The sequence below is a fragment of the Pelophylax lessonae genome, assembly GCF_965119305.1.
Source record: "Pelophylax lessonae genome assembly, chromosome: 4".
NCBI lineage: Eukaryota > Metazoa > Chordata > Amphibia > Anura > Ranidae > Pelophylax > Pelophylax lessonae.
Genome location: NC_138771.1, coordinates 357706007 through 357722541, shown reverse-complemented (window position 1 = coordinate 357722541; position 16535 = coordinate 357706007). Strand labels below are relative to the sequence as shown.

The 16535-nt window shown below is 45.5% G+C and overlaps 1 protein-coding gene across 1 annotated transcript in view; it reads left to right on the top strand.

The window, feature by feature from the left end:
* RAD50 (RAD50 double strand break repair protein) overlaps positions 1-16535 on the top strand; it is a 549855-nt gene that overhangs the window by 472954 nt on the left and 60366 nt on the right. Inside the window, exon 23 of the mRNA XM_082256750.1 lies at positions 685-770. Within this exon, the coding sequence (XP_082112876.1) occupies positions 685-770 (86 nt within the window). The remainder of the gene's footprint in view (positions 1-684; positions 771-16535) is intronic.

The following is a 16535-nucleotide window of genomic DNA, read 5'->3' as shown; positions in this document are numbered from 1 at the left end:
AGAAACGGAGCTTTAGTCTACGTTTCCACTGTTGCAATTTAGAGTGCGACTTTGATGCAACTTTGATCCAATTTTACACTCTCTGGATCAAAGTCGTATCATAAGTTGCATCAAAGTAGCGCAGGCACCTTTTCAAAGTTGCTGATTTTCAAAGTCGCATAGATAGGAATGGGTGGCGTTGAAATTAATGGGCTGTGACTTGTCATGTGACTTTCTGTGTCCCTAGTCACTTGATAAGTCGCTAATTTTCAAAGTCGCATAGATGGGAAAGGGTGGCATTAATTAGTTGCACTAGTGGAAATGTAGACTTAGTGTGGTTGCCTGTAGTATGATCATTGTAGACTGTGAGCTGAGACCCATGAGCACTTCCAGCCACTGATAGTGGCGCTACACACTTTTTATTAAGATACCGTTATTATACAATGTCAGCTAACACATTTCTTACTTGTTAGTGCTTAATCATAGCTTGTTCAGTTTAAATTACCAAGCTTATGACAGAGAGAGCTAAACTACAGTTTTAATTGTTGTGTTTCCTTACAATTAATGTCTTTTTTTTTTTCTTTTTTTTTACTCTTTTTGGTATTATAAAACCCTTACAGTTTGCATTGTTTTTAATGCAAATGTATTCTACAATAATGCATGATCAGACTCTTTATCAAGCAAATTTTTGTCTTGTTTTGCTAGAGCCATAATGAAGTTCCATAGCATGAAGATGGAAGAGATCAATAAGATCATTCGTGATCTTTGGCGCAGCACTTATCGAGGACAAGGTACTTGAATTTTTTTGGCTAGTTAGTTAAACAAGTTAGCTAAACAAACCCAAATACATTGTTTCTGCTTAGACACTGAAATGTGTTTGCCATTTCCTATTAGGCCCCATGCACACAGGGCGTCAGAAAAAACAAGCTACAGAGCCACTTCTCCAGGAAAAAGCAGCTGTAAAAATGTGCTTTTAGTAGCTTTTTCCATTGGCCTTATTGCACGTTTGGCCATATTGGCTTTTAGCAGCGTTTTTCTGCCTCCATTCAAAATCAATGGTTGCCTATGAGCCGTCTTTGATATGTCTTTCAGCACATTGATTTGAACGGAGGTCGCATCACAAGTCGGATCAGGATGATCCAACTTGTGTTGCCACTTGCGCTCTGAGGATCTTGAGGGGGAACCCCAGGCCCAAAATGGGAAAAATAAAAAGACGTGGGGGTCCCCCCCAGGTTCCAAACCAGGCCCTTCGTGTCTGGTATGGATTTTGAGGGGAGAACCACGCTGAAAAAATGACATGGGCCCCCCCCCCAAAATCCATACCAGACCCTTATCCGAGCATGCAGCCCGGCAGGAAAGGGAAGGGGTCAAGCGAGCGGCCCCACCCCCTCCTGGACCATACCAGGCCACACGCCCTCAACATGGGGAGGTGGGTGCTTTGGGACAGGGGTGGCTCTGCGCCACCCCCCCCCCCCCACCCAAAAGCACCTTATTCCCATGTTGATGAGTACAAGGGCCTCTTCCCGACAACTCTGGGCGGTGGTTGTTGCAGTCTGCGGGCAGGGGGCTTATCGGAATCTGGAAGCCCCCTTTAACAAGGGGGCCCCCAGATCCCGGACCCCCTCCCTATGTGAATGTGTATGGGGTACATTGTATCCCGACCCATTCACCCCCAAAAAAGGAGGTGTATGTAAATAATGACAAGTGACGGTTTTGAGAAGTCCTTTATTAAAAATCTTCCTCTGATCTTCTCCTCTGGTCTTCTCCCCTCCGATCTTCTCCCTTTGGTATTCTTCCTCTGGTCTTCTCCCTCCAGTCCTCCTCCGACAATTTCTCCCGTGATTATGCCGCCTCCGGTCTTTGCAGCGTCTTTTATTGCAATGGGGGCGTGGCCTCCCAGTGACATCACCCGGAAACCCCCACCCCTTGTGTCGTCATCATGACAATCTTTTGCCACAGACACACCACTGGAGGCCCTGCCTAATCTGGAGCCTTCCGAGGAGACAAATACGTGGGCGCTTTCACGCCATGGCAAAAACCTGCACACCAAATAACATGGGGTAAGAGCAGATTAAGCAAGCAAGGTATGCTTTATCACAGCTGATACACCTACTTTTTTTTTTCTTTTTTTTTTTTTAAGCCCGTGGTGTGTGAAAAACATTCAGACTAGCACCCGGTGCATAAAAAGTGCACACACGCAAACGTGAGAAACACAAAAAGTGCACAGGGTGTGCGAATGGTCCACCTCCGAAGAGGACAGACCCTTACCTTGATCCTCCGGGGCGCAAGACTGCTGCCTGGGGCTAAGGTACTCACAGATTCGCCTGGCCGAAACCAGGCAAACCCCGTTCTGGGAGGACTGCCGAAACAGCTTACTCCGAATACTAGGTTGGGCCCCCCCGAAGGAAGACCCCATGAGAGAGGGAGAACTAAGCCAGAAGGCCATATCCACCCCCTCCCAACACTTTTCAGAGGTGTTTAAAAGGGAAGGTTCCACCTTTTTCATTAAAGGCACACTATACTAGAAGAGTAGGTGCCTCTTGGGCTGTTCGTCATAAAGCTTCTTTGGCTCAGATTTGCATAGCTGCGACTTGGACATCAGTGCAAACATTCACTAGTTTCTATCAAGTGGATGTTAGGACACAGGAGGAGTCTGCATTTGGCTGCAGTGTTCTGCAAACTGCTATGTAGATCTGTGGTCTGATGGTGATATTTTATGGTGTCCTCCCTCCTCTCAAGTGCATTGCTTTGGGACGATCCATATAGTAATGAAAATGGCTGCTCTGTGTCCCGTGATGTACAATAAAGAAATATGGATTTTTCCTTCAGCTTACCTGTAAAATGTATTTCTTGGAGTACATCATGGGACACAGAGGTCCCTGCCCTCTTGTCTGGGATGTTTATTGCTTGCTACAAAACTGAGGTACTTCCTGTATGGGAGAGGTTATATGGGGGACTTCCCGTCCAGTTGCCAGTGTCCATTCACCTATAGGTGGCTTATAACCCATATAGTAATGAATATAGCTGCTCTGTGTCCTGTGATGTACTCCAAGAAATTGATTTTACAGGTAAGCTGTAGAAAAAATCCATATTTCCTCATAAATATAGGCCAAAATTTATTTGGCTACATTTCTTTGATTAAAAATTGCCCGTTATCAGTATAGATTATTTAGTCTGTATGAAAGTCTACAAACTATGGTATACATAGTTGAACATTGATCAGTCCTTATGTTCTGACTGCATATATCATTTCATGAGGCCCTAAAATGCCAGAACAGTACAAATACCCCCAAAGTGACCCTTTTTTTGGAAAGTTGATGGTTTAACCACTTTAATACAGTGCACTTTCACCCCCTTCCTGCCCAGGCTTATTTTCAGCTTTCAGCGCTGTCACACTTTGAATGACAATTGCGCAGTCATGCTACACTGTACCCATATAAAAAATTTTATCATTTTTTTCATACAAATAGAGCTTTCTTTTGGTGGTATTTAATCACCGCTGGGTTTTTTATTTCTTACAAAAAAAAAAGACAGAAAAGTTTGAAAAAAAAAAGTTTTTCTTATTTTCTGTGAGTACATTTTGAAAATAAATAATTTTTCTCCTTCACTGATGTGCGCTGATGAGGCAGCACTGATGGGCTGCACTGACGGGCGGCCCTGATGGACACTGACGGGCGGCCCTGATGGACACTGACGGGCGGCCCTGATGGACACTGACGGGCGGCACTGATGAATGCAACAAATAATATCAGCGCAAGCAAATGGAGATGCAAATATCAAAGCAGCTGACACCAAGGTAAAATATATAAAACCCCAATCATAAGACAATAGAAAAAAGTGCAGCGCTAAAATGGTTAAAAATATAAAAAGTAATCAATGAATGTATAAGTCCTAAAAAAAGGCACAATCAATAAATAATCAATAAATGAATAACACGGGGGAAAAAAGGGAAAGTCCAAGATAAGACTCCAAATGAAAGTGCTCAGTGCTCCATTTGTTAAGGTGCTCACAATCGGTGCAATCCTTCACCAGTGATACTAGCCTCTCACCTGAAGGCTGTGAAAAAACAGCCTCAATCAGCTCTCAGCATGGCAATAGCTCCAGACTGGGTCATCAACCATATAGGATATCCCTTTGTCTCAGGTGCAAGTCACAGTAATTCCCCCGTAAAGAATAAAGGGCAGATCATAGTGTATTACGTTTAAACACATACGTTTATTGTAATAGAAAGACAGCGGCACTGATGGACCCTGACGGGCGGCACTGATGGACACTGACGGGCGACACTGATGGACACTGATGGGCGGCACTGGTGAGCACTGATGGGCTACACTGGTGAGCACTGATGGGCAGCACAGATGAGCAGGCATTGATGGGCACTGACTGGCAGCACTATGGGCACTGATGGTAGACACTGATTTCCACATTTCTGTAATCGGGGCACTGATGATCAGTGCCCTGATTACCTGTCCTAGTCTCGCCTGTGAGGAGGAGCCGCTGATCGGCTCTCCTCACCACACACTCTGACAGTGTAAGGTGAGGAGAGCCGATAAATGGCACTTCCTCATTTACATGTGACCGGCTGTGATTGGACACATTTGATCACATGGGTAAAGAGCCATGTCATTGGCTCTTTTTTTTTTTGAAAGGTATTTATTTTAATTTTCCAAACAACAGAAAATACAAGGACAGACAATGTCAATAAAACACGTATGGAACAAGCATATTAAATATATCAGGGTACCTGAAGACATTGTAGCATAGACAATTCAAACGGGGGAGGGGGGCCTAACGGGGCTCAAGGAAAAAAGGGGTGGGAGAAGGGGAATCATACCAAAAAGTCCAGGAGTACCAAGCAACGGTAGGGCTGCACGCCTAACAGGTCACCATAAGTAAAACCCCCTCTAGGATGAACATGGGGGGGGGGGGGAACCAAAAACACCTTGACAAGACGAACAGCACAACCAAGAAAACACAATCACACAAAAAACCCACCATTCACACCAACACAACCACACGCACGCACGTTCCCCTACCCCCAAGTACCCACCCCCGCGGGGGGGGGCATACTATACACATCTTATTCAACAAGATAATCCGCGTGACACGTGGGGCCACACAGATTCAGTCAACAGACAAGCTGGAGGGCAGAGGGACCTCAGCCCAGTACGAATCCTCCACATCAAGCCAAGGTTGCCAGACGTTAGTGAACTTATTAGGACACCCTCTACTCTTATAAATTAGTTTATAGAGCCGTACATCACTGCGCACCAAAACATAGAACTGCTGCATGGTAGGTGGTTCAACACTTTTCCAATGCAATAAAATAAGTTTCCTAGCATAGAACAATAGGATGCGGAGCAGGATCCTAGGACGTACACGGTATATAATATCATTCAACACACCCAACAGGCCTACCTCAGGCGTACGTGGGACCGGTAAATGCAATTTATCGTTAAAAAAAGCAAAAATAGATGTCCAGTAACTGCTAATATGAAGACAGGACCAAAACATGTGGAGCAGGTCTGCTGCAGGACAGCCGCACCTAGGGCAAGCGGCTCCTGGAGCTACCCCCATACGGACCAATTTTTGAGGTGTATAATGCAAATGATGAATGAATTTAAACTTTATCAATCTATGGTTGGAACAAATAAGATCCTGGAAGCAAACCTCCATGGCCTCCTCCCATACCTCCTCTGTCAGCTCAGGCAGGAGTGCGACCCACCGGCCCATGGCCAATTTAAACGGGTCAGCACCCGCCGCCTGCAACCTCGAGTAAAACGTGACCATTTTGGTTACCCCTGGGATAGACAATAGCAGCTCCATTGGGGATTCCTCGAGCTCCAGGGTCAACCCAGCAAACTTTGCACGGGCGGCGTGGCGTAGTAACAAGTATTTAATGAAAAAACGGTTGCTCCCACCATGGCGGGCCTTCAGGTCATCAAAAGAGACAAAATGAGTTGACCGAAGGACATGGGAGACATGAGTCACCCCAAGTCCAGACCACCAGCCCGAGTCCGGATGACCATAAAGCTCAGGGAAGTTGGGATTATCCCACAACGGGGCATTGGGAGACACAGCGGGTGACTCCGAAATCATCGTGTTGCCAGCATGCCAGGCCAGCCACCCAACCTCCAGAGGAGAGGCACGAGAGCAGCGCCTGGGAACCGATCTGTGGAGAGCATCCAGAGCCTGCGTTTTCGAGCCATGTAGGGCCAATACGAGGGTGGTAGAGGAGTTCCCAGGAGAGTCACCAAGCCAGTCATACAAGTAAATATGGTAAAAACAGTGCAGCGCTAGAACTTTAAATGAACAATAAAATCAAAGAATAGAGTCCATAATCAAAAAGTCAGATGTAAGAAGATCTAGGGGTGATAGTCCACTTAGAGTGCAATGAATCCCGATGCAATCCAGAGGAGCCAGGTGCAGATAGCAGCAAACACACACCCTCCACCTTTCAGAGTGGCCTCTCACCTCAGTTTGGTATTAAACAGGCATTGCAGACACAGCCCACAGGTAGGTAGATAGATCCCAGACCTCCAATCTCTGGATATTCCCTCCTATGGTCAGTGATGGACACAATATCCCAATAGGCTCAGATGCCTACACTGCTCAAGCATCACAATCCTGAATAGCTCTCCGGTGACCAGGGTAACATATGGAAAGAGACATCCAGGATAGTGTAATACTGACTTTATTTATAGAATAAAAGCACATAAAGTGGACTCTTACTTGAATTCAAATTAAACAAGGCATGTAATGGCAATATGAACAGAAAATGATAGTAGCGCTTGAAACAATATTTAAAAGTCTCTTAAAATAAACCATAGAGATCCCCCAAAATGCCAGTCTGGTTAGTGGCAAACTCCTCCCAGCAATTGGAAAATAGTCCCACAAGCTTATTAAATGATGGTAAATATGAACATCAGTCCCTTTAGACTCCAAAGCTTCAACAATTCACAAAACGCAAATCATTCGTGTAGTCCAACAGGGTCACCACTATTCCACCACCAAGTGCAGGGGGATAATAGGAAATGGCCACTCACCAGATCACGATGCTCACTTACTCTCATAAATGAGCACACCTCGCATGTGTATAATAGCTGCCCACCTAAAGTAGATATCAGCAAGGGTAAATTCCAAGATCGGTTCAGTGACTCTCTTCCTCTCAAACTCCTTCAATTTGATAGGTTGCTGTTGATGCTCCCCAAGCAAACGAATCAGGAAACTTTCCACTATCCATGTCTTGTATTGTACCCCCAGGAACCACAGTCGCTATCCAATGACGCTGTTTATTCTGCCGTGTCCTGTTTATCCTTTGCTGATCCCTCCAGATGTACAACTGAAGTAAACAGCTGTCCAGGGGCACTGTGCAAGGCCTGCTAAAATATAGCAAAATATTACAAAGCCATGAGGCATGGTGGCAGCTGTCAAAAGGGATGTACGCATTTCTATCTTTTGGTTTGAAGTGATTACTAGTAGTAAACCCACTGGTTCCCTTTGCCGCTCTGCTAAGAAGAATTTGAAACGCAGGAAGGAATTTGTAGCTCAGGCTACAGGGAAAGAATATAAGATAAGTGATCTTATTACTTGTGCGACTACTGGGGTCGTCTACATGATGGAATGTAGCTGTGGGTTGCAGTACGTGGAAAGGACTTCAAGAGCCCTTCAGGTTAGATTGGCCGAACACGTTAGGTGCATCAGAAAAGGTAAATCCCCCCATCATGTGTACCAGCATTTTAAAAACTTTCACAATAAAGACCCCACTGATCTCAAGTTCTGGGGCATTGAGAAAGTTAAAAAGCAATTTAGTTCGTCAACTAAGCAAAAGGGAATCCTTTTGAAATTATGAAACGAAGGTTGCCGTACCCCAGGGTCTGAATACCGATTTCGATTCAAATTGTTTCATTTCCGATCGATGAAGATTTTTGTTTATATTTGTATCAGGGCTATAGTATATTTATGGCTTTTATATTTTTTAACAAAGGTTTATAATCTTTAACTTTTATCATTTATTTGCTCTTAACATGTGTGCTCACTAAGTGCTTATTGTGAGTTATGACACGATTTGAATTCATGTATCTTCCGTGTCAGCGGGTATAGGGCGTTACACGCTTTTATATTTTATATATTTTATTTTGTATTCACAATATAAAACAGAAGTATGCTTGTAAACATGTATATTTTTAATGGTGCTACTCATCCCTATTCGGATAGGATTAGCTATTGAGGAGCATTTGGATGCCCTTGGGTAGAGAAGGGGTTAAGTTGCCTCTTATCCTTTGTTTACAAGAGCTATATCTGGGATTGTCTGGTGTCCGAGTCGGAAATCCTTCAAGTTTCGGCGTTAGGGTATCCATAGGAACTAACTAGAAGGTCCGGCCAATCAGATTTGTGGGTGGAGTATATACCGGGTGACGCCTGACCAATCCTCATCACCGCTGACGAAGCCTCCACCCACGGAGGCGATACGCGTGCGGAGGGAGGAGGAGTGAAGCGTCTGACGTCACCCGCTGGCACGGAGGAGACCGATCGAGACCGAGTCTGTCCCGCTGCCCCGGTCTATTGCCGTTACATGCCTTGTTTAATTTGAATTCAAGTAAGAGTCCATTTTATGTGCTTTTATTCTATAAATAAAGTCAGTATTACACTATCCTGGATGTCTCTTTCCATATGTTACCCTGGTCACCGGAGAGCTATTCAGGATTGTGATGCTTGAGCAGTGTAGGCATCTGAGCCTATTGGGATATTGTGTCCATCACTGACCATAGGAGGGAATATCCAGAGATTGGAGGTCTGGGATCTATCTACCTACCTGTGGGCTGTGTCTGCAATGCCTGTTTAATACCAAACTGAGGTGAGAGGCCACTCTGAAAGGTGGAGGGTGTGTGTTTGCTGCTATCTGCACCTGGCTCCTCTGGATTGCATCGGGATTCATTGCACTCTAAGTGGACTATCACCCCTAGATCTTCTTACATCTGACTTTTTGATTATGGACTCTATTCTTTGATTTTATTGTTCATTTAAAGTGCTAGCGCTGCACTGTTTTTACCATATCTGCATATTATCTGAGGTTTTGTTACTGTACCTTGTTAGTGTTCAGCTGCTATTTGGTAGGGCTGAGCGCTGATATTTTTTCTACTTGTATTTTTGCCTATTCAGTTACGTATATTAGCTGCTCTTCATGGATATTTTCAGCTATTTGGATAAAAGGGAAATTGATCTTGGTGATATCTTCTCTAGTGCTCCAGCCCTTAGTGTAGAAGGGGATGTGCCATCCCTATTCAAAAGGCTGGGGTATGCTCTGGAGAAGAAGGTCAGATTATGGTGGGACATCACCACCTTTGAGTACTATATAAAGACCAAATTAATCCCTAGACGTCTGAGGTGGGATGTCCCACCCAATGACGGTTTGTTGGATGAAGAATCCCTTAGCGAATGGAGGGAATTCTTCTTAAAAAAGGGTGAACAACTGCTGGAATTTTTGTTGATGAGGAAACGTCGTAAGCTTAAAATTATTGACGCCCAGATCAAGGAGATTCAAGCAGCATTGGAACCCTTTAAGGATAAAGAGGAGTATAATAAATGTTCTGGGACCCATCAGAATAGACTTATTAAATGGGATAATGACACCCAGAATAAGAAGAAGAAGAAATTCCTAAGGGATTGGGAGGATTTCCAGAAGGATGATATCTTTAAGTGGCAAAAAAATCCTATGTTGAGTGCCCCTATGGAAGAGGAGGAGAGTGGTCAACAGGATGTCCCCCCCCCCTGCCACCCCCGTTCCCCCTATCAGGAATGCTCAAGTTGAGTATTGGAGGGCACCCCTCACTCCTATATATCAATACGATAATAGGAGCGGACCAACTAATAGAGGAAGGAAGAGGGGAGGTAAAGGGGGTAAGGGGAAGAATAACAACACTCCTAGGAGAGGACAAGATAATTATTATCACAATAATTATTCCCCTAGACCTTCTATCCAGTACCCCCAGAACTCTGGTTGGCAAGTTTCCGTTCGGGGACGGGGAAGAGGATGGAAACCTAATGCCCAGAGAGGTGGTTACCCCACTAGAGGCAATTGCCAACTACCCACACAAGTGACAACTCAAAATAGGTACGAACCCCTGAGTGAAACCCAAGGGAATGTGAATGGGGCTTTTTTAGGGAATCGGGGGGGACAGGCAGTTGCCTACCCCCCCCCCTCCATCCCAGAGCCAAATAGACAACTGGTGGAGAGGCCCGACACAAGAAACCCCAGGGAACAAGTCGGCCAAAAGAAACAGAGAGGAAAAAGAGGAGGCAGGAGGGTCCAGAGAAAAAAGATCCCGCTAGGGGCAGGGATATATAATTTAAGTGGAGTAACCTTAGGAGTTGAAGAGTTGAAAACCCTGGACAAGGGCCTCAAGTTTGCTCCAGCACGTAACCTGAACAAATTTCAAACGTACGTCAATATACAGAAATTTGTGAGGACAATCAACGTGAAAAAATATTGTCTATCCAACCCTATTGCGAGGAACTCGACGAATCCAGATTCCTCTGTACTAACTAGTTCAGTGAACACAGTTATACCTAGTTCCAACTTGAGGAATAAATCAGTATTCAATGCTCTCAATAAACACAATAAATACATAGACGTTTTTAAAAACATGGTCTGTAAGGACTTGGAAAGTTTGAAGGTAAAAAAGGTATCGGACCCACAATATATTAAGGCAGGGATCAAATCTCTTGAGGATAACAAACGTATTGTGATTAGACCTGCCGATAAAGGTGGAGGTCTGGTAGTACTCAGCCTGGATTACTACAAAGAGGAGATGAATCGCCTACTGGCAGAACAAGATACTTATGAACTACTAAGGAATGACCCCTTATTGAAATTTAAAGGTGAATTGAGCAAACTAATAGAGTCAGGCAAACACAAGGGAGTTCTCAACACAAAAGAGTCACTTTATTTGGACCCATTGTTTTGTAGAACCCCGATTATCTATTGCCTACCGAAGGTGCACAAAGACAGGGAACGCCCACCGGGAAGACCGATTTGTCAACGGTATTGATTCCGTGACATCCCGGTTGGGCCAATATGTCGATGTGCACCTTCAACCATTAGTAGTGTCTACGGAAGCTTACCTAAAAGACACCAAACACATTATCCAGCTTTTGCAAGATGTGCCCTGCACCCCTGCCTCTATCTTAGTTACAGCGGACGTAGGTTTGCTGTACACTATCATAGATCATGAGGAGGCAGAGGCGGTGGTAAAGTGGGCTTTTTCTACATCCAGCCTTCCGAGGAAACTTAGGAGTTTTCTCTTGAGCAGTTTACTTTTTTGCCTTTCCAGAAATTATTTCTGGTATGGCAATAATTACTATCTCCAGAAAAGGGGCGTGGCCATGGGCGCCCGTTTCGCTCCCAGTGTGGCCAATTTGTTTATGGCCCACTGGGAGGAGGAGGTGGTGTTCCATGACCGCCCCCCTGAACTGGGGTGCTATAAAAGGTACATTGATGACGTGTTCCTTGTGTGGAATGGAGAAATGGGAGATCTCAAGTCATTTATGAGTAAACTGAATAACAACAACAAAAATATAGTTCTTACATGGACCATTAGCCCTGAGAGTGTGTGCTTCCTAGATTTGGTCATCTCAAAGGGAACCAGTGGGTTTACTACTAGTAATCACTTCAAACCAACAGATAGAAATGCGTACATCCCTCTTGACAGCTGCCACCATGCCTCATGGCTTTGTAATATTCCGAAAGGGCAGTTTGTTAGGCTGAGACGCAATTGCTCCTCGGAAGCCGATTACATTGCACAGGCTAACGTACTATCTGAAAGGTTTAAACAGAAGGGTTATAACGAAGAGAGATTAATGAAGGACCTCTCAAGTATTAAAGAGATTGACCGTAATACTCTGTTAACTAGTGGCCCAAAACAAGAAGCGCCTAAGGGTGAAGTAAGGATTGTTTTGGACTATAACATCCAATATAGAAAAGTGGAAAGGATCTTTAATAAACATTGGCCTATTCTAATGCAAGATCGGGTGTTACCGGATCATCTCCCTGAAAGACCACGTTTTGTTTACAAAAGGGCTCCCACTCTCAGGAACATCTTAGCCCCAGGGGTGGTAGACCCCCCAGTAGAAGCACATAATAAATTGTTTGCCTTCCTGAAAGGATTCTACGCATGCGGTAAATGCATAGTTTGCCGCTCTGCTAAGAAGAATTTGAAACGCAGGAAGGAATTTGTAGCTCAGGCTACAGGGAAAGAATATAAGATCAGTGATCTTATTACTTGTGCGACTACTGGGGTCGTCTACATGATGGAATGTAGCTGTGGGTTGCAGTACGTGGGAAGGACTTCAAGAGCCCTTCAGGTTAGATTGGCCGAACACGTTAGGTGCATCAGAAAAGGTAAATCCCCCCATCATGTGTACCAGCATTTTAAAAACTTTCACAATAAAGACCCCACGAATCTCAAGTTCTGGGGCATTGAGAAAGTTAAAAAGCACTGGAGGGGCAGCAATTTCGTTCGTCAACTAAGCAAAAGGGAATCCTTTTGGATTTATGAAACGAAGGTTGCCGTACCCCGGGGTCTGAATACCGATTTCGATTTAAATTGTTTCATTTCCGATCGATGAAGATTTTTGTTTATATTTGTAGCAGGGCTATAGTATATTTATGGCTTTTATATTTTTTAACAAAGGTTTATAATCTTTAACATTTATCATTTATTTGCTCTTAACATGTGTGCTCACTAAGTGCTTATTGTGAGTTATGACACGATTTGAATTCATGTATCTTCCGTGTCAGCGGGTATAGGGCGTTACACGCTTTTATATTTTATATATTTTATTTTGTATTCACAATATAAAACAGAAGTATGCTTGTAACCATGTATATTTTTAATGGTGCTACTCATCCCTATTCGGATAGGATTAGCTATTGAGGAGCATTTGGATGCCCTTGGGTAGAGAAGGGGTTAAGTTGCCTCTTATCCTTTGTTTACAAGAGCTATATCCGGGATTGTCTGGTGTCCGAGTCGGAAATCCTTCAAGTTCCGGCGTTAGGGTATCCATAGGAACTAACTAGAAGGTCCGGCCAATCAGATTTGTGGGTGGAGTATATACTGGGTGACGCCTGACCAATCCTCATCACCGCTGACGAAGCCTCCACCCACGGAGGCGATACGCGTGCGGAGGGAGGAGGAGTGAAGCGTCTGACGTCACCCGCTGGCACGGAGGAGACCGATCGAGACCGAGTCTGTCCCGCTGCCCCGGTCTATTGCCGTTACATGCCTTGTTTAATTTGAATTCAAATAAGAGTCCATTTTATGTGCTTTTATTCTATAAATAAAGTCAGTATTACACTATCCTGGATGTCTCTTTCCATATGTTACCCTGGTCACCGGAGAGCTATTCAGGATTGTGATGCTTGAGCAGTGTAGACATCTGAGCCTATTGGGATATTGTGTCCATCACTGACCATAGGAGGGAATATCTAGAGATTGGAGGTCTGGGATCTATCTACCTACCTGTGGGCTGTGTCTGCAATGCCTGTTTAATACCAAACTGAGGTGAGAGGCCACTCTGAAAGGTGGAGGGTGTGTGTTTGCTGCTATCTGCACCTGGCTCCTCTGGATTGCATCGGGATTCATTGCACTCTAAGTGGACTATCACCCCTAGATCTTCTTACATCTGACTTTTTGATTATGGACTCTATTCTTTGATTTTATTGTTCATTTAAAGTTCTAGCGCTGCACTGTTTTTACCATATCTGCATACTATCTGAGGTTTTGTTACTGTACCTTGTTAGTGTTCAGCTGCTATTTGGTAGGGCTGAGCGCTGATCTTTTTTCTACTTGTAGTCATACAAGTAAGTAAGCTGGGACGCAAGAAAATACTTATAAAGGTCCGGACACGCCAGGCCCCCCTGAAATTTGGAGGCCTAGAGAGGACCTAGCTATGCGTGGGCGGGAGCCCTGCCAGAAAAAGGAAGTAAGGGCAGAATCTATTTTGTGGAATAAACGCCTGGGTAGAAAAACAGGGGAAGCCCGATGTCATTGGCTCTTTACCGAGATTGGGGTCGCGCCGTGTCCTAGCAACACGGTGCGGCCGCGATCGCCGCACTGCGTACCCCCGCAAGCGCGCGAGAGAGGCAGTTTTGGTGCACCGTCAAATGACGGCGTCCCAGAACAATAGCTGCACCACTCCGCAATCATTTGACGGCGGGCAGTATGTGGTTAAGGTATTTAGTAAGAGCCATGGTTATGTTTAAAGCGGAGTTCCACCCAAAAGTGGAACTTCCGCTTTAGGGAGTCCTGACCCCCTGACATGCCACATTTGGCATGTCATTTTTTTAGGGGGGGAGCGGGTACCTAGTTTTGACAGGTACCCGCTCCCACTTCCGCTCGGAGCGCCGCGGTGCCCTGAACGGAAGTTCTCCTCTCCCCCTCCCTCCCTGCAATCTTCTGGGACACGTCTGAGGTCCCAGAAGATTGCCGGCCAATCAAGACGCGCAGCGCGACTTTCGCATGCGCAGTGGGTACCCAGCTGTGAAGCCGCAAACTGTCACAGCCGGGTGCCCACAGCAGTGATGCCGGCGCCGAGGGAGAGGATCGAGGCTTCGGGCGGCCGCATCGCTGGACCGTTGGACAGGTGAGTGAATGGCTGGAACTCCGCTTTAAGTTGTAATTCTTTTGTCAGAATTTTTTGGAAAAGCAATTTAATGAAATGTGTGTTGCTTTTTTTTTTACAAAGTTCTAATTTTAAAGTGGAAGTGTATATACTTACCTAATCTAAGGGCACTCCGTTCATGTGATACGGTTCTCTAGCTTCAGGGGTGAGGAGAGACAGCTGACAACAGATGCCCCATAGTAAGTGTTTGGGCGATGTCCCCGCCCAGGCATTGCAACTTTTGTCGCTGCTTTCTCCTCTCCCCTGAAGCTGGCCACTGGGGAGGTCACGTGACTGGACTGGAGTGCCCTTAGATTAGGTAAGTATTCACATCTTTCCTTTACTGTGTAATTAGTATAGGATAGGGCTTAGCATGTGGGTGGGAGCAGGTTTAAGTATTGTTAGGTTTTGACTGAACTTCCACTCTTGTTATTTTTCTTAAACAGCATTGGCATGCTTCTAATTATACTTCAGGAAACATTCTTCTGCTCTTTCAGAGTTTGGGTATACCACATGTGTGAGACTTTTTCACAGCCTAACCACATAGAGGGGCCAAAACTCAAGGACCAACTCGCACGTCTAATTTTCTGACTACTTAGAGGCCCTGGAGCACCAGGACAGTGGAAACACTCACACAATGACCACATTTTGTGGGAGCAATCGCCCCAACATATTTTCTAAAAGGCACAAGTATTTGGAAAATGTGGAAAGAAAATACATTTTCTCTTACGTCCTCCGACAGTCGCCGCCTCTTAATATTCGTCACATTTGGGGGTATTAGACTTTGCTCCGAAGGAGTAGCTAGGCAACAGAATATGTTAACATTAAAGCTTTTAACATATCCCACCCTCAAGGGGTGGTCCCCTCAGTCAATACCCTCCTACTTCCTGCAACCATATCTCAGTTTTAATGTCTAGCTTGTCAGGAGTGGCTGGCTTTCTCTGTGCTGGGGCTTTCTGCCCCAGACTCTTTCTTCTTTTTGAAATTTTGTTTGAGTTTTCTCTCTACCTTTACTTAGCTGTTATTTTTGTCAGCGTTAGTTAGTTCTTCTGATGAAGAGGATCATGCGGGCTGGGTCTCGGGCTGATCCCCCTGGTCGCAGGTCGTGGGTCAGTGGCTTCCCAGCCTGCCATCGAGCGTTCAGCCAGGTAACGCTCCTGGCACAGTGAACGACCCATCCCTGTTCGGTGCAGGGATGATTGGTGAGGTGGCTACCTCACTGGACGCTGTGCGGTTTCTTAACCCCCATTTTGTGCGTCTTGAATGCGACTCTCCCTGCCTCATGTGCAGCGGCTTGTTCGCCTGTGCGGGTCCCCCACGCCATGTGAGGTAAGTGTATTTATGTGGGGACCTGTCTGTCTGGGGGGGTGTCAGTCTGGGACTGTGTAACCTGCCTCTATTCACACTGCTTGTCTCCCTATCTCTCGGCTGCATGCTGTGGGCTGCAAGGGGGGGGGGGGGAGCTGTGTGACACTGTGTGTGTCAGCCTGGTCAGTGTGTGAAGCTGTGTGCTGTGGGGCATGTTTTTTTGGCATGTTTGGGCATATACAGCGATCGCTGCGGCGATCTGACATGTATTCTTATACAGGGATGTCATGTGTGCATTACTGCACTGTGGAGCGACGGTTTCGGCGCCAAACGGCGCCATTTTGCCTACACTCGCTCCGGCCGCATGTTTTACATGCATGGCGGCCATTTTCTTGTAGCCTCCATAGGCTTTCATTGAGCGCCCTGGCAGCATCACTTCCTCTTTCCAGGAACACCGATCGAGGCAGCAGCAGCGGCGAGGGTCTCCTCAGGTTTTATCCTTCTGTTCTTGCTATCCATTGCCTGTGTTCAGTTTGCATATTCCCTGTGGGGGTCTCATTGTGCTTGAGTGTGGTGCGGTGGGCTGC